At 39.2% G+C, this 23,635-nt stretch overlaps 1 protein-coding gene across 2 annotated transcripts in view; it reads right to left on the bottom strand.

Moving 5' to 3' along the window:
- The window catches only part of VPS41 (VPS41 subunit of HOPS complex), a 172,895-nt gene that overhangs the window by 110,338 nt on the left and 38,922 nt on the right, over positions 1–23,635 (bottom strand). The window contains exon 4 of one of the 2 annotated variants that reach the window (XM_002914140.4): positions 20,595–20,672. The exons of the other annotated variant lie outside the window; for it this stretch is intronic. Within the exon in view, the coding sequence (XP_002914186.2) occupies positions 20,595–20,672 (78 nt within the window). The remainder of the gene's footprint in view (positions 1–20,594; positions 20,673–23,635) is intronic. 2 annotated transcript variants of the gene reach the window in all.

Raw genomic sequence — 23,635 nt, 5'->3', positions numbered from 1 at the left:
TTTTATTTATTTATTTGACAGAGATAGAGACAGCCAGCGAGAGAGGGAACACAAGCAGGGGGAGTGGAGAGGAAGAAGCAGGCTCATAGTGGAGGATCCTGATGTGGGGCTCGATCCCATAACACCAGGATCACGGCCTGAGCTAAAGGCAGACGCTTAACCACCGTGCCACCCAGGTGCCCCTGGTTCTCACACATTTATGTCAGGGGGTAACATGTCCTGACGACAATGGAATCTTGCATCCCAGGGTCTGCCCTATGCATCTCTTCCTTTAGCTGATTTTGACTGTGTCTTTTCCTTGTAATCAACTGTAATTGTTAGTATAATAACTTCCAGTGAGTTCTATGAGGCCTCTAACAATTATCAGTTGTGAGAGTGCACCTGGGAACTTCCCAGATCTTATAGTTGGTGTTGGTATTAGAAGTCTTCAGCAGGGGCGGCGCCTGGGTGGCACAGCGGTTAAGCGTCTGCCTTCGGCTCAGGGTGTGATCCCGGCGTTGTGGGATTGAGCCCCACATCAGGCTCCTCCGCTATGAGCTTGCTTCTTCCTCTCCCACTCCCCCTGCTTGTGTTCCCTCTCTCGCTGGCTGTCTCTATCTCTGTCAAATAAATAAATAAAATCTTTAAAAAAAAAAAAAGTCTTCAGCAAACTCACTCTGGAAGACTGTGCCCTTAACTCTCACAATTTGGCTAGCTCTGAGTAAACACCACCCAGTGTTTATAAATACAACTGTATTTACAGGTATTTGTACGTAAGATATGTGACTGGAAGTAGATACTCTAAAATATTAGCACTGGTTTTATTTGAGTGCTGAGATACTATTAGTGTTTAGACTGTCCTTTTCTACATTTTGTTAATTTTCTATAACATATATTTATCTTGTTTGTAATCCAAAGATAAATATTTTTAAATGATTATATAGTCAGTTCTTTAATTTAAAACCAAAACGACAGCAAAATATATCTTGATTGTTAAAGCCACTGCTCTGGGGACCTGCGGCACTCATTTTTACCTAAAGTGACAACTGAGTCTCATCACTATGCACATCCGTTTCTATTACTAGTTCTGTAATATTTGATAAAGAACAAATAAATAACAGGATTTCAGCATTATAGCTGTCAATGGCACAAGTAGCAGGTCTGGCATCTATAATCATTCCTCACAGAAATGCCTTACGCATTTCTGCTATTTCTGCATACCTGAAATAAACGGGAAAAAGAGAAAGGGTACAGGAGGGAAACTGGAGGGCAGGAGTCCGTCTTTCTTCAATATGGAGTTTTCTAATTGCCTGTTTCACACAGAATTTAGGGGGTGTGTCTGCAAAGCTGGGATACTGGAGTAGATATAAACAAGAAAAGGGACCCGAGGAAAAAAAGACCCAAGGAAAATGGCCTCAGCTGTATTTTCCATTAGCTACAATTTTATTCCTAATGGAGACATGTTTGGAATTCTGGACAATATAAGTGAGTTTGTTCAAAAATCAATAATGTCAAGCTGACACTATAGAACATACAAAAATGTTTCCTTAATGGAAAAAAAAAAAAGAGGCCTAAGTAAGCAGGAGGGGTGAGGACTGGCCCATACCTTCTAAGCCCGAGTCCACTACAGGTGGTCTCAAGTCCTTAAATTTAAAGAAAAAGGCAAAATTACCAGCACGTACACCTCATGTGATAATCAATTACCTAATGTAAAATGCCTGGAATAAACACACTTAGTATGGATTATGTCAGCTTTTCAATTAGGAATAAATTCACGGTCATTTCGAAAGCTGCTTTTAATGGAGTTCTTTGTGGCCACTTCTTTTCCCCCGACACTCCTCATCATCCCACCTTAAGCTATCGGTCCCCCAACAGCGAACCTAAGAAATCAATCTGCTAATGTATAATTTGTAAGGCTCCTCTGACTAACAAATGGATAATTGATTCCTTCACAAATGCTGTATCCCCACGGACACAGAGCAGAATGAATAAGAAACAGAAGACGGATTTCATTTTCATTCTCTGAGATCCACTAGTTAGCAATCCCGACATCCACATGCTTGCCCGGGCAGCTTCATGCTCTTTAGTCACAGTTAGCAAGCAAGCTGCACTTACATTACACGTGTGAAAAGCAAACGCCTGTTCTTTCATACTTGGGAAAAGCTCTTTTTACTGCTTATTTTACTCTCCCCTGATGATACACCCCGAGGTGAGCAAGACCTCCAGCTGGATGTAAGGAGTCTCTGAAAAATACACCTACTTGAGGGGTTTCTACACATCTACAAAACAAACATTCATTTTCTCGCTGACTTATTCTACGGCCAAAACAACCTAACCTTTAGCTATAAACTCTCAAATTTTCTCTGTTGCTCTACGATTTCAGCTCAGGTTTTCAATACTCAGTATCGGGTTTGAATAGGTGAAGAAGAGCTGATGGTCCACATCTGGCAATCACTTCCTCATGATACTAACGACAATGCATCCCAACGTTAAAATGAGCATGCAAGAAAACTGTATTCTTCTGACGTTATAAGATGATCCTACCTCTCTAAGATTTAATAACTATGTTAATTTGAGGTTCTTGATGTGATAATCCAGCTTTTAATAGAAGCTGCTGTTTTTGCAGACAGAAGAAAAATGCTCTGTCAGTAGCAATTCATTCCAACTTGAGAAATAATTAGGAAATTTTAAAAGCTACAAAGTCATTATTTTCCACTCTGAATAAAGGGAAGGAGCAGTGGTGAAAGGAGGCACAACCACATGTAAGTTATGTTTCAAATATTGTATGATAATGTGGCTGAAATATTCTTTATTCTACAAACTACTGACCAATTATAAATTTATACCTTCAAAAATACATTCCTTTTCACAGAAATGGGAAAAAAATCCTAAAATTTATATGAAACCATAAGACTAAAACAGCCAAAGTAATCATAAGAAAGAAAAAGCTGAGGCATCACACTTGCTGATTTTAAACTGTATTACAAAGCTATACTGATCAAAACAGTATGGGACTGACATAAACATGGACAACGAAAGCAATGGAACAGAATCAAGGGCCCAGAAATAAACCCGTGCATATATGGTCACCTAGTATTTCAAGAATACTCAATGGTGGAAGGATAGTTCCCTTAATAAATGGTGGGAAAATTGGATATTCCTATGTAAATAGTGAAACTGGATCCGTATCTTCTATCACTTACAAAAATTAACCCCAAATGGATTAAGAACTTAAAGGTAAGATACGAAACCATGGAACTCCTAGAAAAAAACACTGGGGGAAAGCTCCCTGACAGTCTTGGCAATGATTTTTTGGACATGACACCAGAAGCCCCAGGTAACAAAATCAAAACTCAACCAGAAGAACTACTTCAAACTAAAAAGCTTCTGTACAGCAGAAGAACGATAAAGTGAAAAGGCAACCTACGAATGGAGGGCACTATGTGCAAACCATGTATCTGATCCGAGGCTAAGACGCAAAATATACAAGTTCATACAACTCGACAGCAAGAAAACAATCTGATTTAAAAATGGGCAGAGGACTTGAACTGACATTTCTCCAAAGAAGACATACAAATGGCTGACAAGTACAGGAAAGGTTCTCCACATCATTAATTACCATGGAAATGCAAATCAAAACCACGATGAGCTATCTCATCGTCATACCTGTAAGGAAAGCTATCATAAGAGCTAACAAATGCTGGCAAGAATGTGGAGAAAAGGGAACCCTGGTGCATTGCTGGTGGGCATGTAAGTTGGTACAGCTACTATGGACAACAGTGTGGGGATTCCTCAAAAAATCAACACTAGAACTACCATATGATCCAGCTATCTCACTTCTGGGTATAAATCCAAAGGAAATGATTCATGATCTCAAAGAGATCTGTACCCCTGCATTCACTGCAGCAGAATTCATAATAGCCAAGATATGGGAACAACCTTAGTGTCCACTGACAGATGAATGGATAAAGAAAATGTAATGTGTGCATATATATGTGTGCATATATATGTGTGTATATATAATAATATTTCATATATATGTATATACATATATATATATCTATATACACACACATATATATGGAAAATTATTAAGCCATAAAAAAATCCTGCCATTTACAACACCACAGATGGACCTTGAGGGCATGATGCTAAGTGAAACAAGTCAGACAGAAAAAGACAAATAGTATGATCTCACTTTTATGTGGAATCTGAAAACATCCAATTCCTAGAAACTGAGTAAAATGGAGGGTGCAGGGATGAGTGGGTGAGGAAATAGGGAGATGTTGGTCAAAGGTACGAAGTTATAAGATGAGGAAGTTCAGGATATCTAAGGTACAGCATGGTGACTGCAGTAAACAATACTGTATCCTATATGTGAAAGCTGCTATGAGAGAAGAGCCTTAACCTTCCCACTATAACAACATCATCAAATGGTAATCACATGAGGCGAAAGTTAGCCTGTGATAAACGTTTTGAAATACATGTGTGTGTCAGATCATGACACTGTATACCTTAAACTTAACATTATACATCAATTATATTGCAATAAAGCTTGAAAAAATAAAATCACATATTTTAAAAATAAAGTACTAACCTATTTTATAAGCAAAGCTGATTTCTAAGTGAAAAGTATTTTAAATAACTTAGTTAAAATATTTGTTATTTTAATGTGAAACAATTACATGTCTACTATTTGAAGTACTGTCCATTATATTCCTAATACAAGAGTTCCAAAATACTCTCCCAATACCACAGTGTACTGAACTACTGTTTCAAGTAGCTTTATGGTTCATCAAAGTTTTCTTCTGATGCTACAAAACTGAGTAAATATAAAATGATCACCTTAAGATAGGGTACATTGTCTCCATCTCCTGATAGCCTTTATAAATATTCTATTAACTTCCACAAAAATACTGTTTGATAGGAAAAAACAAATGTAGTATCTCTAATTTGCCACTTAAATTTAACTTGTATTTTAATGATCAAAAACCGAAATTACCCTATTAGAAAATCAATATCCTTAGAAATTGATTTAAACTCTAACCGGTGTCTCAAAAATCATCTAAAAGAAGTAAAAATCATCTAAGAGAAGAATGGAAAGAAGTTCTCAGGAAGAGTCACCTTGTTGGGAAAGAAAAGAATTCTGTCCATTCATTGTGTCATGACTGCTTTAACACTTGAGCTTAAATTGTCTTCATATATAAGAATGCTTATAAATCAGTCTTTGCAAGCCACTGAAACACTCCTAAATACTCTGACCTTTTAAGAGTATCCTCTAGGGGCGCCGGGGTGGCTCAGTCAGTTAAGCGTCTGACTCTTGATTCTGCCTCAGGGCATGATCTTGGGGTCATGGGATCCAGTCCCGCATCGGGCTCCACACTCACAGCGGAGTCTGCTTCTCCTTCTCCCTGTTCCTATCCCCACTCTCTTGCTTTCTCTCTCTCAAATAATAAAATCTTAAGAAAAAAGAAGAGCATTTCTAATCAAGAGTTTTCACCACCTCCCCCACGAGAGCACAGCGGGTGGGACTTCCGTGCAGTAAAGGGACAGCAGGATTTGCCACCTCCTCTGACTCCTCAGAGCCCAGACTGCTGCCCCTGCCAGCGCCCAGGCCCCACAGTCCCCGGGCACGGCTGGCTGGTGAGAGGCTCAGACCTCCCCGGCCCGCTGCCGCGCCAGCAGGGTCAGCACAACCTGACGGAGGCAGGAGCCCAGGACGGCCTTCCAGCCTGCAGAAGACTAATTACCTGGACGTTCGTCTTCTAAATCCTAACAACGTTTAAAAGCACGGGGAGGATTTGGAAGGGATTGCCTCCTAAGATGCCGGCACACTGCTGATTCCTAGAGCTGTTTTCCTTTTGTTCAACGTCAACTTCTGCCTGTGCCTGCCACATTCCCACAGACACTGGCAGGAGGCAGGCTTGCACACAACATGTCCTCAACACAGGCCTCCACAACCTGGGCACCGATTAAAAACCTGCTTCAATCAAAGGCTAAGTCAGGCTTTTGGTCTACTTTTATTTATGTATTTATTTAGTCCTCTTTCATTCACATGCCAGGGACGGTGCTGGATGCCAGGTGAACACGGTCAATGTAGGCCTTGCCCTTATGAGGCTTGAAGAACAACAAAGTGCTGTTCACATTTAAGACCATGACCTTCCAGGGCTACTACAAACCTGCAGCCGTCCTCTGCAGGGAGACGGACGAACGGCTAATTGTAGGCTGAGCTCATTTTCCCCAGAGCCTGCAATGCCCATTTGCTGAACAATTCAGAGTGGACATTTTGGAAAAGTCTCCCTCTGATGCCTTGGAGAGTTGTCTATAATACTAACTTTGGCAGTTGAGTGAGGAAAACTTGAATCGGAAATCAATCCGAGCAACAGCATAAGGAGCCAGCAAAGTTTCTCTTTCTAGCATCCACCCCACAATTGCTGAGCAACGGCCCGAGACCGGACACTGTGCCGGGTTTCCTGATGCCACTGTAAAAAAAACAGTCTGTTTTGCTGGAAAACCACTGTTAAAAGAATACATGTGTGCTACATACACACATACATACATACATACATACATGACCTGGAAAGAAATGCAACTGACAGGTTTCAAAATGGTGAAATATAATGTGTGAAGTATGACAGAAAATGATCTGTTCTTAAACTGAGTTAATATTATCCTTACTTACACATGTATCCAACAAAGACACAAAGGAAGGAGTGACAGAAAAAGGAAAGCAGAGTCGCCAAAGAAATGCAAAGTCATCAGGGTCTTGCAAGGGAATAGTGCAGAAGAGAAATTTACTAATAATTGCATTTAACAAAAGAGCAACTGATATTACCAAAAACCCTCCACGATACAAAGCTGATTAAGGAAAAAGCGGACAAACAACGCCTGCCTTCCAGGTGTCTGTGTACAGAGTCTGGGATTCCAGCACTTCGTGACATTCTATTTTATCATTTAACACATGATATTATAGATCGTTATTTATATGGCTAGCTCCACAACCTATTCCACCTGAGAACAGGGGCTGTGTTTTGTCATTCTTTATATCCCCTGCACCTACTTACAAAATGTTGACTAAAGGACTAAGAAGCAATCAGTGAATGAATATGAAAAAGGCACTCTTCCGTGCGGGGCCATCAAGAAAGCTGTCACAAAGAAGGTGAGACCCAGAGCATTTCCACAGGCAAAGACAGGAAAGCACATTGCAGCAAGAGCCAAAGTCTGGATACAGCTCAGGCCACAATGAGGGGGAATCCTGTCGCCGAGACAGCGTAAGCCTGGGGGCTGCAGGGAGGAGTTCTGTTTTATTCCACAGGCATCAAGGAGGCACTCAAGTGTTTTCAGGGAGGGGAGTAACAAAATCCCAGCATTCCCCTGGGAAGACTGCTTGGGCAGCTGTGTGAAGGGTGGATTGGGGGGTGGGGGGGCATGAGGCAGGGAGATTAGCCGGGTTTCACTGCAATAACCCAGGTGAGATTCAATAAAGACTTGACCAAGAGCGGTGGCAATATAAAGAGTGAGCAAAGGAAAGAACAAGCTCAGAAAAGAATCTAGGGGATATGTAAGGTAACGGAGGCACATGATGGAGGATAAACGTCACAGAGATGGAAGTAAATCCGGAGGAGAAGACAACGGAGCCTTCTAAAGACATGATATCCAGCAGGGGCATGGAAAAGCCTAGCAGTAAGGCAAAGATGGGCTTTTTCTTGACTATAGTATTCAGATTCAAAAAGAGACTATATCTTGTCTGGCCCACTCGACCCCACTGATAAAGAAACAAGGACTTCCAAAAGATACATGGTCTAATTCAAGGGCAGGACCTTGCTGGGGCAGTTGAGTGCAGTCAGGCCAGGGAGCCAGGACTCAGCAGAGAAAGACAGAGCAGTTCCTTCTGTCCTGAAGGTAATTCACAACACAGATGTCTCAATGCATCACACAAACCAACTCATCTAAATTATTTCAAATAATACTTCAGCACAGAAATAAATACTGATGTTTTAATACCCAAGTAAGTTTGGCTGAAGGGGACACCATGAATAAGGTATCCTCTGCAGGTGGCCCCAAAGTTCCTAGCCTACAGGGTTCTAACACCACAACTGCAGGAAAAAAAATTCATTTTTTCCCAAAGAATATTGCCCTAAAGTTTTTTTCCTATAAAAGTTATTCAACAGAAATGGGATTGTCATCCCCCCAACCATACAACTAAGAAAGAAACAAAAATATTATTATTCTTTAAAATTAAGTCTTAGAGGACTACCCCTCAGACTGTCCAAGCCCTAAGCATCAGCTATGCCACACCTTGAAGGACACACTTCATCACCAAAAGCAGGTCCAGAAATCCCAACAGAGTGAGAATCCATGATGACTGCAAGGCTAACATGAATATCTCACCCGGGTCTACAGATCACCTTTTGTAATTCTCAACATGTACATTAATGACACCATCAATGATTAAAGAAAAATCTGTTAGGAGTAAAGATGTTCTTGCTTACTTTTTCTTTCATTTATAACTGAATAATAATAGTAACAATGCTAATGCCTTCTATTAACCTAAAAACAACATTTGAGAAAGTAAAGGCTTTGTGATTCCACGGGTTGAGGGGAAAAAAACCCCACTTCTCTAAAAAGGTCAGCATATATGGTTTAAATAATGGAGACCAAGTTATTCATCAAATAGAAAATGCCTTATTTTTCAGATGCAAGACGAAGACTATTTAAAATTTCATCAATGCAGCTGTACTTTCACCAGAGATTGTTATAATGCTCTCCAGTGTAAAAACACTGCTTTACCAATTCTCCACTAAGCCATTTCCCAAGTAGATTGTCATCTCTCCACAGTTCCCAAAAGAAGCACCTTGTAAAACAAAGTTGCAATGTCTCTTACACTAAAAAGAAATTCCTGAAGTCAACTCGCCAGATCTGCACTGGGAACATTTCGAAGAGCATCATTACATAAGTAAGCCTGTTCCTACAACACCACAGAAATAAACCTCTTTGTGACATGCTATAAAAGGGACCCACGCTCCAAATAAACAAAGGATCAGACAGAGCAGGCGACAAAATCAGTCTGTAAAAATAAGTATGCTGAGGAAGTTTCTCTTTCTTCTGCCCTTTTTTTTTTCTTTTCTTTCTCCCCCCCCTTCTAACTTTGCATGTCCTATACACAATGAACACTGTTAAAGAGAATCCTATCAATGAACTAAAAAAAAAAAAAAAAATTACAGCTCTCTTTCAGGAAGGGTCACAAATGCCAGCAATCAGATGCTTGGCTTGATCTGGTTCCTCATGACAGGTAATACTGAGCCTTGCAGTAAATATTTCACATGCATCTCAAATAATTGCCTCAAATTAATCATACCGCTCAGGGGTGGGATATGCTCTACATTTCAGAGAGACAGTGAGAGGTTAAGTAACCTGCCCGAACTAATGAACATGGGTAAGGGGAGACTGAGCCCAAGCCCGGCCGGCAGCCACAGTGCCACACGGCCTAACTCCCGCCTCAGGGCCACATCCTGCCAACTCCAGAACCTCGCCGGCCTCCCTTCTGTTGGGCATCACTGCCCTGTCCGCCTTCATCTCCAGCCGTCCCGTCAAGGCTTCTCTTCCCACATTTGTTCTGGGCTAGCTACTTTTCTACTAACGCAACCGAGTCAAGGCCTGGGGGGCAGGGAGAAGAAAATGGGAAACCAGCAGGTTCAGGGAGTTGCAAAGTTTGTGTAATTTTTTTTTTTTCCTGGCAAGGCAAGAATTGCAGACTTCATCTTGATGCCAAGGAATAAATCCTTGTCCTCACAGAACAGTGAGGATTTTTTTCTTGAGAAAGAATGAAAAGCTAAATGTAAAAAGGAAAATTTTATACAGAGGCTATCTTTATGACTTAGTAAGAGCAAAATATTCTTCCCTCAGAAGACATAAAAGATACAAACTCTAAGTGATTAGATTAATATATATTTACTATATTCAAATAAAAAGTTTCTGAACTGAAAATACCACAAATGTGGAATTAAAAGATAAAGCACAGACTAGAAGGCATCTGCCACGCTTCCAACAAGGAGACGTGTCTGGACTCTGCCACCTGAAGAGAGCTCCCGACTCCCTGGCCCACCACCAGTGTCTGGTGTCTGGTCCTCATCAGACTTTTAAATGTTTTGCCAAACTGACAAGTGTGAAATGGTATCTTATGGTTGAGATAATTTCACATTTTCCTGACTATTCTCCATCTAGAGAAATTGGGCATCTTGTCACATGGTTCTTGGAGACATCTGGGGTTCTCTGTCTGAGAACTTCCTGTTCATCTTTGTCCAGTTTCTTTCTGGGTTGTGTTTTCCTCATTGATCTCTAAGAGCTCATTGTAGAAGTAATATTTTAACAAAAATATGTGGTTAACATTTACAAACACCCTATGATTACAGTTTTTATAGAACTTAAGGAATCAAAAATAGCGAATGAACAAAAACAATAAAGTTCAGATTTAAAGTATTTAGTGTGAAAATGGATGTCATCCTAAAAGCAAATCATCAGTGCCTCATTTAATAGAAGGATTTATTGGCAAGTGTTAAATTTGACTTGCTGGTGACTTCTGATTTTGAGCCTTCACACAATCCACCCTGATCAATGTTGTTATTTTTCCTTGTAAACAGTGAACTTTTAAATTACAAATCAATTAAGAACTTTACATGCATACCGACGAAGTATATGAACTAACAATTCTCAAAAGAATAAACAGCCTCATTAGTAACCAGAAAAATACAAGTAAATCAATAAATTCCAATTTTCTAGAAATCTAAGTGGCAGAGAATTTCTGAATAACAGCTAATGCTGGTGACAAGATACAATGACGTAGTCTCATACAGGGCTGCGGGAGTACAATTCGGTATCATCTAAGTATACTAAAACGCAAAACCTTAAAAGTGCTCATGGTGTCTGAACCAGTGATTTCACCTCAAAGACGTGTTCAAGGAAAGACTCCTCAGCCCACGCGAGGATGCTCACCCCAGTATCACTCCTAGATTGAGCATCGTGCAGTTAAGTGCATAAGACACTGGGAAGTTGGCTCCTGGACAGCTCCGGGAAGGAACAGACCAACTTTCTACTTTAGGAAACTGATTCTGTTAAGAGTGGGGCTCCCTCCCTCCCCCGCATCCAACACCTACTCCTAATCAAGCCTGGCCAGAGTATCCTAGTAACCACATGCAGCAACTGCTTCAGGTAGAATATACCCAACCAGGCGCATCAAAGCCCTTCCTGGCAGGTTTTTGCCAGAGTTACTGAAGACGGAGTCCTGTCTCGCTTACGAGGATGGTAGTGCCCTGCCATCAGTCTTGGGCTATGGGCTGACTGAGATGCCCACTAGATGAAGAGAGCCCATCCCAGGGATGGGTGCTGTATGGGGGCATCTCAGATGGCTAATCTGTGCTTGGCATGCCCACTGCAACTTGATTTACAACAACAGCCAGTACTGCCCACTGTTGATTAATCCTGGCTGAGTTGGGTTTCCATCACTGGGCAACCAAAGTGCCCTAAGGTATTCATTTTTTTCCACTGAAGTATAACAGAATTAGATTTTTAGATACCTCACTACCTCACAGGGCATTTAATTCTGAGATGAAACTCTTCTAAAAAATTAACAGGATTCTGGTAGACTGTCCACTAACTAGGTAGGTGTACCCCAACAAGATACATAGCACAGGAGCTGCTCGTTTCATTATTTCCAACAAGCCCATTTTTATCCCACCTGAAAGGAGTGCCCGTGCTACGCGGAAACGGAAAACAAATCCTTAACTATCCAGTGGCTGCACTCTCACTTTATCATTTCTATAAAAGGTGGTGTACCTCCAGAAAAGGAACATGCAATACAGAGTGGATATTACTTACGTAAAACAGACCAAAATAGGATAAAGATATTGATAACCTTGGTAAAATTCTTCCACCTCTCATGGAAGCTAAACTTTTGGTATTTTCTCCAGCCATATTTCATTGGTTGAGAACAAGGAAGTTATACAAAAATTTATAGAAGACAGTATTTTCCTTTTGACTCATAATTTAAGGAAAAGCCAAAGAAGCCAGCAATTAGATCATCTAGATCCCATTCTGCAGGGCACCATTTATAAATGTCAAACACCTTAAAAAATACCCAACAATTTGGGCTTACATAAATGGAAATAATAAATATTTTGATGTGTAAATATCACCTCTTGGAACACAGTATTCCTTTTTTTTCTGTAGCTTATCTTGGTACAGCTATGATTTTTTTAACAGCTTTACTCAGATACAACTGACATACAATAAGCTACACATATTTCAAGTATAAATTTGGTAAGTCCTGGCATATGTATGCACTTATGAAACCTTCCTCAAAATCAATATAATAAATATATCTAACAGCCCTGAAAGTTTCCTTATGCCCCTTTATAAGCCCTCTGCCTCTCTCAAAGCAATCACTGATCTGATTTTCGTCACTGCAGATTTGTTGGCACTGCCCAGCATTTTATATAAACGCAACCATACAACAGGTAGGCTTTTCAGTCTGACTTCTTTCACTTAACATGACAGATCTGAGATTCATCCATACTGTAGCATGATCAATAGTTCATTCTTTTTTACTGGTAAGTAGTAAGCCACTGTATGGATATACCACATTCTGGTTATCCATTCCCCCGCAGATGGACACAGGTGGTTTCCACTTGGAAGCTACGAAAAAATAAAACTGATGCGAACATTCACGTGCAAGCCATTGCACAAGCATGTGCTTTCATTTCCTCAGGGTAAAAGGGCTAAATTACAGGGTAGGTCTATGTTTAATGTTTCTGAGAACTGCCACACTGCCTTCCCAGGATGGTTCTACCATTTTCCACTTCCACCAGTAGTGTAGGTGAGTTCCAGTTTTTCCACACGCTTACTGACACCTGGTACGGTCAGTCTTTGTCATTTTAGCCATTCTAAGAGGTTGTTAGTGGTATATATTCTTCCATTTTAATTTGTTTTAGTATTTTTTTTTCCTTGCTATCAATTAAACTAACAAAACCTAAAGTGTTGAGACCTAATAGCTGCCCCCAGAAGTGATACATTCCCTCTCACTAGAGGTATAAAATAAGGACTGAACAAGCAAAGGACAGAATGCTTTTGAAGAATCTCATGTCTTAGGTGGGGAGATAAAAAAATATATTTTCGGTTCCCAATTTTCATAATATATCATGATTCCATCAAATGAAAAATACTCGGGAATTTTAGCCAAATAAATAATTTCTGGAGAAGGCTAATTAAACAAAACTGTTCAAGCAGAAATCAGAGCTTGTTTAAGGAAAAAGTAATATACCACTATCTCAAGTTATTTGTTATCAAACCACACACACACACACACACACACACACACACACACTCATACATTGCCCATATATAAAAGCCTCTACCTTCTGGTCCATGATATCTGATTTACCATCACTCTAATGGCTTCATTTAGTTCCCTAAACTCAACTCCAAAGCCAGTAACCATGAAGACACTCTCATGAAAACATTCCCTTTCTTTCCCATTTGGTCCTTCTGCCAAACCTGCTGAAGTCTCTCTCAGTGCATCTCACCATTTTCCCCTTTCCATTCCTCTACTCTCAAGCCCCTAGCGGAAAAAACAAAATGCATAGGTAGATAAAAAGGCTGTGATAAATGTTCCTTGCCCTTCCAGATTCCCTGTTTCATATGAAGAATGCATCACCCTGTCTAGACCCAATCCAACAATCGAAAAATGCTCATTCACCCGTCAAGATTCACCTCAAATTTTCACTTTCTCCCACTTGCAAAGTTAATCACACCTCCTGGGTCTCGACGTTGTTTATAATCCTTTTAATGTGCTCACTTTGAGACTGGCACCTGACTCCCAGAGAAAGAAGCACCGGACAGAGGATTCACTCTACTACAGAATGGAGTCCACAGGTTTTCCACCAGGCCCCAGTCTCGGAGTCATGTTCTCTCTCTACCCAGTTGAGAGTCACGTTCCAAATAGTTAAAATCACTACAACTCTGACTTTGAAATGTGTAGAGTACAAGGGTGATTTCATTTAATGAAGAAATACTTTAAATTTTAGCTATTTAAGGGGTATTTTGCCCAAATGAGTTACCACTAAGAAGTCCTATTATTACAACATGTTGTAAACATAAAACTTTAACTGTTCTAAGTGAGAGAAGAATTCTTAAAGTTGAATGTTTTCTTAGCTGCCTCTGTGCATAGATGCTACCAAAGTTATCAAGATACCTAGAAATAATCCACAAACTGGAGATGATTTAATACAAAACACAGAAAACTGGAAATGAGATTTTCCTTGGTGTCAGTTAGAATGATTCCCACTTAAGTAATTCTCAACTCATTTGACACATTTCTTATCACTCAAAATACTGAGTCCAAATATAAAAGACAGATTCTTTCAACACCTAAGAATCTGAGACCCGTCAATCAGTCTTAAGACAGGTATTACAGACACTGACACATTTGAGCCAACAATGTACCACTTTGATAATATCAAATGATACATGCCATGCTTCCCAAGTAATGACGCCACATCTGGTAGAGCATACTCTAAACGGGGTTTACTTCAGGTTGATAAGTAAGTGCCATGAGACCAGGAGGAGAGCAGAATTTCTTTGTTCAATGATAGCTTACATTTTTCTAGATCTGCTCCAAGAGCTTTTAATGAACAGTCAATATTATCCTGGCCACATTATGAATGAGCACAAAGTAATAACGAATGCATGCTATCTGTATTACTCTCAAAGAAATGGTCCTGTCCGTCTGATTTCCCATCATGTACACACAGTAATCCAGCTGTTGCAAAGGTAGGTGTAAAACCCTGCTTATCTGGAAAACAGTCCAGACACAAGGAACTTCACGGATTTGGAACTATTAGAGTTCAGCCAACTTGTATGAACGCCTCACTATCTTAAATACTCAACTCCAAGTTTTTATGCTGAGCACCAAGGATGCAGAGATAAATGAGACACAGAAACTGCCCTCAGGAAGCTCACAATCTATGGGGAGAATGAGATGCAAATAATCTCAACAAAAGTACTGCATGTTCAAGACGCGGAAATAACACGAGGAGGAGGAGCGCAAATCATGTGAAGGATAAAAGGTGTTTGTGAATATTACAAATGCAGCCTAAGAAGCTTAAGAGAACACTAAGTTTTCAGGATTACATTAGCAAAGAGATGAGAGGGGCAGATAAGTATTTCTTTTCCCTGAAACATGAAATAAAGACAGATGATCCTGCAAACAACATTTATGTCTCAATACATAGTAAAGAGGAAAGAGGAGCTGATCTGTATTAGAGATGAATTCCTCTAAGCCAAAGAAAGCAGAAGGCCAGGAGTGCAATCCAAAAGATGGCCGAGTCCCAAAGCCCAGAGACAAAAATGACACCATGGTCATTCATAGGCCAGGAACCAGTCACAAAAACATCTTCCAAACTCAGGTAGGAGAAATGACCTGATCAGAATGTCTAGGTATGTGAGGGAGGCCTAGAACAAACCAGACAAAGCAGGTGAGTACAGAGGCAGGGAATACAGAACCACAGCGTCCCCAGTCCGATTTCCTTCAGGCTTCCTTACCTGGCACCTTTTATATCCAGAACAATCTAAGTCTCCTCAGCTTCTAAACTCTGATGACTTTCTGAATTACCCAGAGCAACTAGGAAAAATCTGAGTATATGTTAAATACTTGATAAGTACTACTGAATAAAAGGGCTACTTTCCAAAAGTAGGAGTTAAGGTTCAAATCTCAAAAGAAAGAATGGAACCAATGAAGAATGGCACTCCAGAAAGATGTGATGAAAAGCCTGGAAGCAAGCATGCACGTCCAAGACAATCCTCAGGAAATGGTGAGTGGATCAGATGACTGGAGGAGAAAGAAAAGAACACGAAGATCACAAAGGTAGGTTTGGCCACGTGACCAACCAGGATCTTGAGTGCTGATCCACCAGGAAAGTCATAAGGAGCCATCCAGTGTTCTCAGAGACAGTGATTAGACTGACGGTGGGAGATAAATAGAAACGGAGACCCCCTATAGAAGGGATGTTAAGATACTGTCCTGTGAAGCTACTTAAATTCTGATAGAGATCAGGGATTTTATTAGCATATGAACATGAGGAAGTACAAAAGATTAGCAGTAAGAAATACAGCATGTTACTTTAATCCCAAACAAAAAAACAGGAATAGAAACATCAATAGACTCTGCTATCTAGAGTTCAAGAAGAATCCTGAACCTACCTCTTAAGAGATTTAGTTGAAAAAATTGGTATTTATCTTAATACAAAATGCCCAATAAGCCCCTGTTCTGTTTCATTTTGTTTTCTTATCCCCTTTCCTTTTGTAACCATCCATTTTGTAGGTATTTATCTGATGTCTCCTTGCCACGGCACCGTGAAAGCAAAGCCGTATTATTTTCTATTTCAAGCAAAGGAAGAAAAACACATGAAGGTAAACAGCAGAAATTTATGTTTGGTCAGTGGAGTTCTCTGTTCTCCCTCTAGTACGCTTAAAAGAACAAAGATTTAAAACATATGGAATAATGCTCCAAAATAATTTGCTCATTGCTTCCAAATAATATTCCTAATTAGTAAGCCTTAAATTAATATGCTTAAGGAAAGTGGATGCTATTAAAGAGAAAGTAACTACAATGATTTAATGGCATTATATGGGCATAAGTATCATGTGGAAATGTAGAAGGTATTTGAGATCCCCTAAGAATTTTGAAGTCCTATGTTATACACCATGTAAGTATTCAGACAGCCATTTTTCAGGGGAATATGGCCTGATCTATATTAAAGGCAATTTTCTTAGTAACCTGAGCACTTTTATATGAGAAGCTAGGTGTACTTTCATTTTATTCTGTGAGTTAAAGAGAACTGAACTTTATCAATTAAGTCTGAATTAACATAAAGTCATATCTAGAAATAACCTCTAAAAAACATACGTGGTTAAGACATTAGCATATCTGAGTATTCTTTTAAGTATTCTAAAATAAGAATATCAACATGCAAAATAAAGCATCATTTCAGTGGTTTTCACTCTCAATCAACAAAACAACAGTCACAGATGGCTGGGTAACACGGAATCCTCTCTACGTTTTTATGTAATTTTAGAATATACAGGTGTAAGAATAATCTCAGTGGTGTGATCCATTCATACAAAGATCCCTGAACAGGAAACCAACTTAACAAATTTGCTGGTATTTAGAAGTGAGGAGAAGAAAGGGTTGCTTCAACAGACAAAGGATAATTTGAATTTTGAATTTTGTTCAAGGGCAAAGATACATACAAGTGTACAGGTACTACTGTATGTGTATATGTGTGTTACTGAGGTATAAATCAGACTAAAGACCACAAATCTCAAATTTACAGTTCAGTGATTTTTACGTGTGTACGTGTGTGTGTGTGTGTGTGAAGACATCATGATAGAGAATATTATCAGCACACCAGAAGATTCTCCTGTGCTCTCTCCCAGGTCAAATAATAATATCTGACTTCTATCACCAGAGTTTAGTTTCACCTTTCCTTGACCATCATATAAAAGGAATCATACAACATGTACACATTTGTGTCTGGCTTCTTTGGCTGAATGTTAAATCTGGGAAATTCATCTATGTTATCACGTGTATAGACAGTCTGTTCTTAATTGCTCAGAATATACCACAATTTACTTATCCATCCTACGAATGATGAATATTTGGGTCATTTCTAGTTTGGAGCTATTATGATTTAATCTAACTGTAACACTCTTCTGTATATGGTGTGTGTGTGGACATAAACACTGCACTCATCGGTCCTGAATATACACCTACAAGTGGAACTGCAGGCCACACAGTATTTCTCCTGAAATATTAATGGGAAAACAAATATCTTTCTTCAAAATGCAGAATGATTTGTTTGGTTATTTCTTTTACCTCATATGTATTTAAAGTGAAGTCAGACAGCCTCTAGTGCAATGATTCCATCCCAGCTCAAATAGCAGAATCCCCTGGGAAACTTTGTTAAGGCTTCCTCCATGCAACCCTCCCCCACCCCGCCAAACAAAACTACCGCAATCAAAACTATAAATGCAGGGAATGGGGTGAAGAGCTATTGCTTGAGGAAATAAACACTGTGCAAACGTAAGCTATTATTATATTACCTAATTTTAATTTGTTTAAATTATTCCCACTTAGAAGTGAAAACTAAAGTCAGAAGTGTTTATTCATTAATTTTTAAAAATATTTACTCACTCTCACTGCATTTCTGATGAAGAGTAAAGTTTTGGATTAAAATGGCAACCATTACATTCAAAGAAAAGCAGCAAATTCAAGTCATGATAGTATTTTTAGAATTGGCAGAATCCTTTTTTAAAAGGAGTGATAGAGCCCCACAGAGCAATCACATCATCAGAAACAGGAAAATAAAATAATAGAGGAAAAAACTCGGAGATGAGAAGCTGTAGACTAAGGCTCCTTTCAAAAGAGGACAATATGAGACCTGTCACCTGAAAGCCATATGCCTAATATGGTAATGTTCATGAAGAAGCTAGGGTCTCCTGAAAAACTTTTCCATAGAACACTATCAAATTCCTTGATAAAGTAAACAAAATACCATCAAACCATCTTCCTCTCATGCTGGGGGTGGGGAACAGTAAAAGGGGGCAGGCTTTTGAGGTTCTAGAGAACTTCATTTTTGAAGATGTCACATGGGCAGGCGGAAAGAAAACAACAACAACAACAACAAAGGAAAAAAAGTGTGAGCAAATTTAGGGGGGATGATACCATAAATTACCTTAAAGAGGATATATGGGATATACTTGAAATAAAACTGACATCAGAAAGGATGTGAGGGCTTATAGTGTAGACACAAAGACTGAATGAATGAAGGAATGAACAAACACATGAATAAACTGCTACAACATTTTTCTTGGCTTCTCTTTTGGCAATGGACCCAGCAGGTAGGCCCGTGACCCTCAGCAATGAAGCAGTGCAATTTCTACACAATATTTAAAAGACTTCTTTACAAGCAGAGTGTCACATAATCCTCTACCTGGAACAGGAAGTTCAAGAGACCAGGCAGGTGAGATTTTATTGGGTTGTTTCTGTTTGTTGTTTTTTGTCCTGTTTGTTTTTGGTTTTCTTTTAATGGTGAGGAGCTACAGGTAACACCATGAGAAAGAGCTCTTCCCAGCATCAGCTACACATTTGAATGGATGGCAACGGAAAGAACAAACGTTTAAGTCACCAAGATGGGTGTCCAGGACGTAGATGGAGGGTCCAACATATATTCCTCCTGTCTGAAAGATGCTGAAGCAAAGCAAGAACCCACGATTTGCCTGATGTATGAGTATGATTCGTGTGCATAAGTCCCTTCCTGGACTGTTCCCAAGATTCTGTCAACATTCAGTGGTTCAGTTTCTTTTAAGTAACACGAAGCAACTATTCCTTTCATACACAATGTGCCAACTTCAGAAACTGTGGTCTCCTTTATAAACGACACCAATACCTTATGATAGATCTTTCAACAAGTGCTGATGCCGTCTTTGAAAAAATAATACCTGCCCCCTAAAATGAGCACCCTGTTCACCCCGAATGTTCACATGCATGCAACCACGGACACTCCTGAAACCATCAAGGAGCATCTTAAACACCAAAACCAAGCTTCAAATTCCACATTTCCTTCATCCTCAATGATTCCAAATCACAATTAAAAAATTAAAAAGGCTAATTCTTCACTTTCAATCAATATAATCCCCGAAGAATCCAAGCATCAAAACATTCACATAAAATATTAGCTTTTTTTTTTCTTCTTTTTTTTTAAAGATTTTATTTATTTATTCGACAGAGATAGAGACAGCCAGTGAGAGAGGGAACACAAGCAGGGGGAGTGGGAGAGGAAGAAGCAGGCTCATGGCGGGAGCCTGATGTGGGGCTCGATCCCATAATGCCAGGATCACGCCCTGAGCCGAAGGCAGACACCCAACCGCTGTGCCACCCAGGCGCCCCAAAATATTAGCTTTCTATATTTAGAAGAGAGAAACTGAACCAGCAAGGTGATCAATCTTCAGTTACATTTGGCATCTAGAGAAGATGGTGGGGTACGTACTTACAATTGACCAAATGAGGGGGCTTCACACTTTAAGGATTTCACAACTTCCTCTGTATGTAAATGAGGACCAGTATTCACTAATAAAAGCAGTACTTTTTCTTTTAATAACAATTCACCTAGGTATTCCACACTGCTCTAATTTAAAAAGAACACATATAGAAGTATTTTAAATGCTCCATTTAAAGTCAAATGGATGACTATAATTAACTAAAAAATTACAATTCAACAGATTTATAAAAATAAATATTTATATGGGGTGTATATATGAAGATACAAAGTCAAAATATAAAATATGTGTATGTATATGCCTATTTATACACCTCTTTCGTTTTACGTTCACCTTTATAACTTTCAGCATATACTATAAAATTCAGTTACATTCTAAGCACTCTGATTTAATTGATAAAGGCCCTTTCTTTAGATTAATACAACAAACTGCTAAAGCTAATATTGTAAAGCATAGATTTTCAGCACCAAGTCTAGTTCATATATTATTTTATACTGTATACTTACTACATCAAACTTCTGAGTGATGTTCCCCTGGACATCAAGTAAATAAACCTTGCCATAATGCGTGCCCAGTGCCAAAAACTGAAAGAAGAACAGAGGGGTCAGTTTATTAATGTACCATTAATACACATTTAGTAATTAAACCATTTTCAAAGTCAAGACTCTGAATGTGTAAGTGATGCGCAATGCCTTGGAAGATAGGCACTCCTTGGAGAAGGCTTGTTTCCAGCTTCAGGGAAACAGTAGAGCAGGGCCTACTTTATTGTGAGAGGGCAAGCTGGCTGTCAGAATGACTCATGAGGACCGTCATCTGCTGACAACCAACGGTGTGTATGCGGTCAGTACACAGTGCCTGATGGGCTGAGGCCGCAGATCCCAGTGCAGCTGGGACAGCATGACCAACCTACGGTTGAGCTCAAAGTCAGAAGGGAATGATTGAACCCCCCCTTAATTTATGGCAAATGTATAAATCTGTGCTATCATTTAAGTTTAACAAATATATACACAGGCACAAACGACAAAGTGCGATTTTTTTTTTTTTTAGAAAGGAATATCTAAGTCATGCTGAGAGATGCAAAAGCTCAAAGTATTTATATTATCAGTTAGCATTTAGATGCCTCTATAAAAGTTAATGTATAATACTGAGTGCAAATGTTTATATTCTGATGCAAAAAAAAAAAAGCTTTTCTGTCACAAAATAACTGCTGAGCTACATATTCAAATTTTATGATATGAAATAGTTCCTATCTCCCACTGTTCCTTTAATTCTTTGAACTAACCCTAAACAAACATGAAGAAACTTTAGGACTACCTGAAATATGACATGAGATTTTTCTTCCTTTTTACTCTTTTCAGCATTACTCAAATAGTTCCAAATTCTATGTATTTCGTTGCATGTGAGCATGCTTCATTGCAACCTATAATGAAATGCTCAAATTTACAGGCACTACTAAGCGTTTCAGTCAAGCAGCACAATCTTTATAAAAATAACCTTACAGAAAGTCAAGATTTAAAAGGATTTTATCGAAATGGAATTGCTTAAAATGAAATTTCAGTTCAGGCACTTAAAATATGAAGCTACATTAAAGAGAAGTCACAAAAAGGGAAAGAAGGGGGTTCATTAGAAATTCATCCCCTGCAATGCCTTTCACTCCTGCAAGGTTGCCTTTTTTCAGGAAGAAAAAAGTCCCCCGGGTAAAAAAATCAATACTGGTTAATAAAACATCAGGTGTGCAGACATAACTAGGTATGACGATTCCAGCGCACAGGCCTGCCTGAATGCACCGCGTGCCATGCCGATTACTCATCCGGGCCAGACAGCAAGCCTGCTGGAAACGGGATGCCTGAGCCCCGCCAAGGAAGGGGTAAGAGGTAATTCTAGGGGGAAATTAGTCTGAATATTTAAACCAAACCAGGACGTTGCTTCCAAAGCAGAAGAACATTCTAATCAGAAACAGAGGACTCAGATGGCTCAGGGGGTTTTAATTTTTTTTTTTTTTTTGCCACAGTGACTCTGATAATATTTGAATTAAAAAAAAAAAAACCTGCATAATACTAACTAAAAACAAATACTTGGCCTATTTCTGAGACTGTGATAAAACAATGAGTCTTAAAAATCTTGCCGCACCCCGAGTATTCAACAGTATTGGTTCTCCTCATCAATACTGTATTTAGTTTGTTTAAAAAGTAAAGGGGCTTGGATCTTAAAAGTGCTTCAGTCCTGGGTGATTCTCCAACGCCTCTGTGAAGGCCTTTCTTGAACTTCCAACGATACTTTGTTTTATCAAAAGTTTTAAAGGTTCTATGCAGAGTACCCAAACACGAATTCCTTCCCTTTTTCCTTTTTCAAAATTACTAGTTCATTTAATATTTAAGATGGAAAGAAAACATCAAATAATTATTTTGATTTTACAGTTTCAACCTGAAACTGTAACTACTTTACTTCTGAATAAAAAAATCCAGTGGTTTCAGGGCGCCCGGGTGGCTCGGTTAAGTGTCCAACTCTTGATTTCAGCTCAGGTCATAATTTCAGGGATGTGAGATCCATACGCTGGGCGTGGAGACTGCTTAAAATTCTCTCTTTCCCTCTGTACCGCCCCCCCCACCGCCAAAAAAATGCAGTGGTTTCTATGACAATCTACCTTTTGTTTACTAAAATACTTCATCATTTGGATTAGATAAATTGTTGTTGCTGCCTTTTAGAAATAAACAACTTCACTGCTCTTAAACAAACAAACAAAAGAACACCAAGTCTGATGAAACAACTGTACAGGTCTTAGAAAATTTATTTAACTACTGAAATTATTGATGAGTCATACTTTCAGTTGCTAATGCTTTTGATTGCTCAAAAATACAACAAAAAATGCAAAATTGACCATAAATCACAAAAGTATATTCAAATCCTTTCAATGTGACTCTTTCACACCATAAAAGCTTTGAGCTTTTGTAACTATTAAATTTTTTTTTAACCCGACAACACTTAAAATCCAGGATGGGCAAAGAATAAGCATAATTTAATTAGCCCCCTTCATGTTTAATTACAGAAACTTGACTCCTTTTACAAATCACCAGATGGAAGTCCAATCCTTCTGACCCATCCCATCCCCTGGCATAAAGCCTTCTACTTTGAACGAGGGGACTTTGTGTAAGTAAACAAGCAGAACAAGTGACGAGCTCTGAACACCATGAAGGAAACAAGAAGCAGTACATTTCCTATGTGATCAGCTGTATAGTATCATCTATGCTCCTCACAGTGTTTTATAGCATTCAAAACATTAGATCAGGGAGTGCCTTTAACTACACATGAGAAACTAGGTCCTGGGCGTTGATATGACTTTCCTGGAAACGGTCCATCGGTGGCACAGCGAGGGCCTGAATTAAGAGTCAAAATACTCTCAATTGGATTAGAAGCCTCATAAATAGAAACATGGGCATCAGATTAAGAGTGTGTGTTCTAAAAGTCAGCACTGATTACAGTTCCCACTGTCAGAAGGCTCCTTGACTGAGTTGGTTTAATTCTGGAGTTAATAAAGTTTGATCTCTGG

The sequence above is a fragment of the Ailuropoda melanoleuca genome, chromosome 1 (assembly GCF_002007445.2).
Source record: "Ailuropoda melanoleuca isolate Jingjing chromosome 1, ASM200744v2, whole genome shotgun sequence".
In the NCBI taxonomy this organism is placed as follows: Eukaryota; Metazoa; Chordata; class Mammalia; order Carnivora; family Ursidae; genus Ailuropoda; species Ailuropoda melanoleuca.
This window is presented reverse-complemented; position numbering and strand designations above follow the sequence as displayed.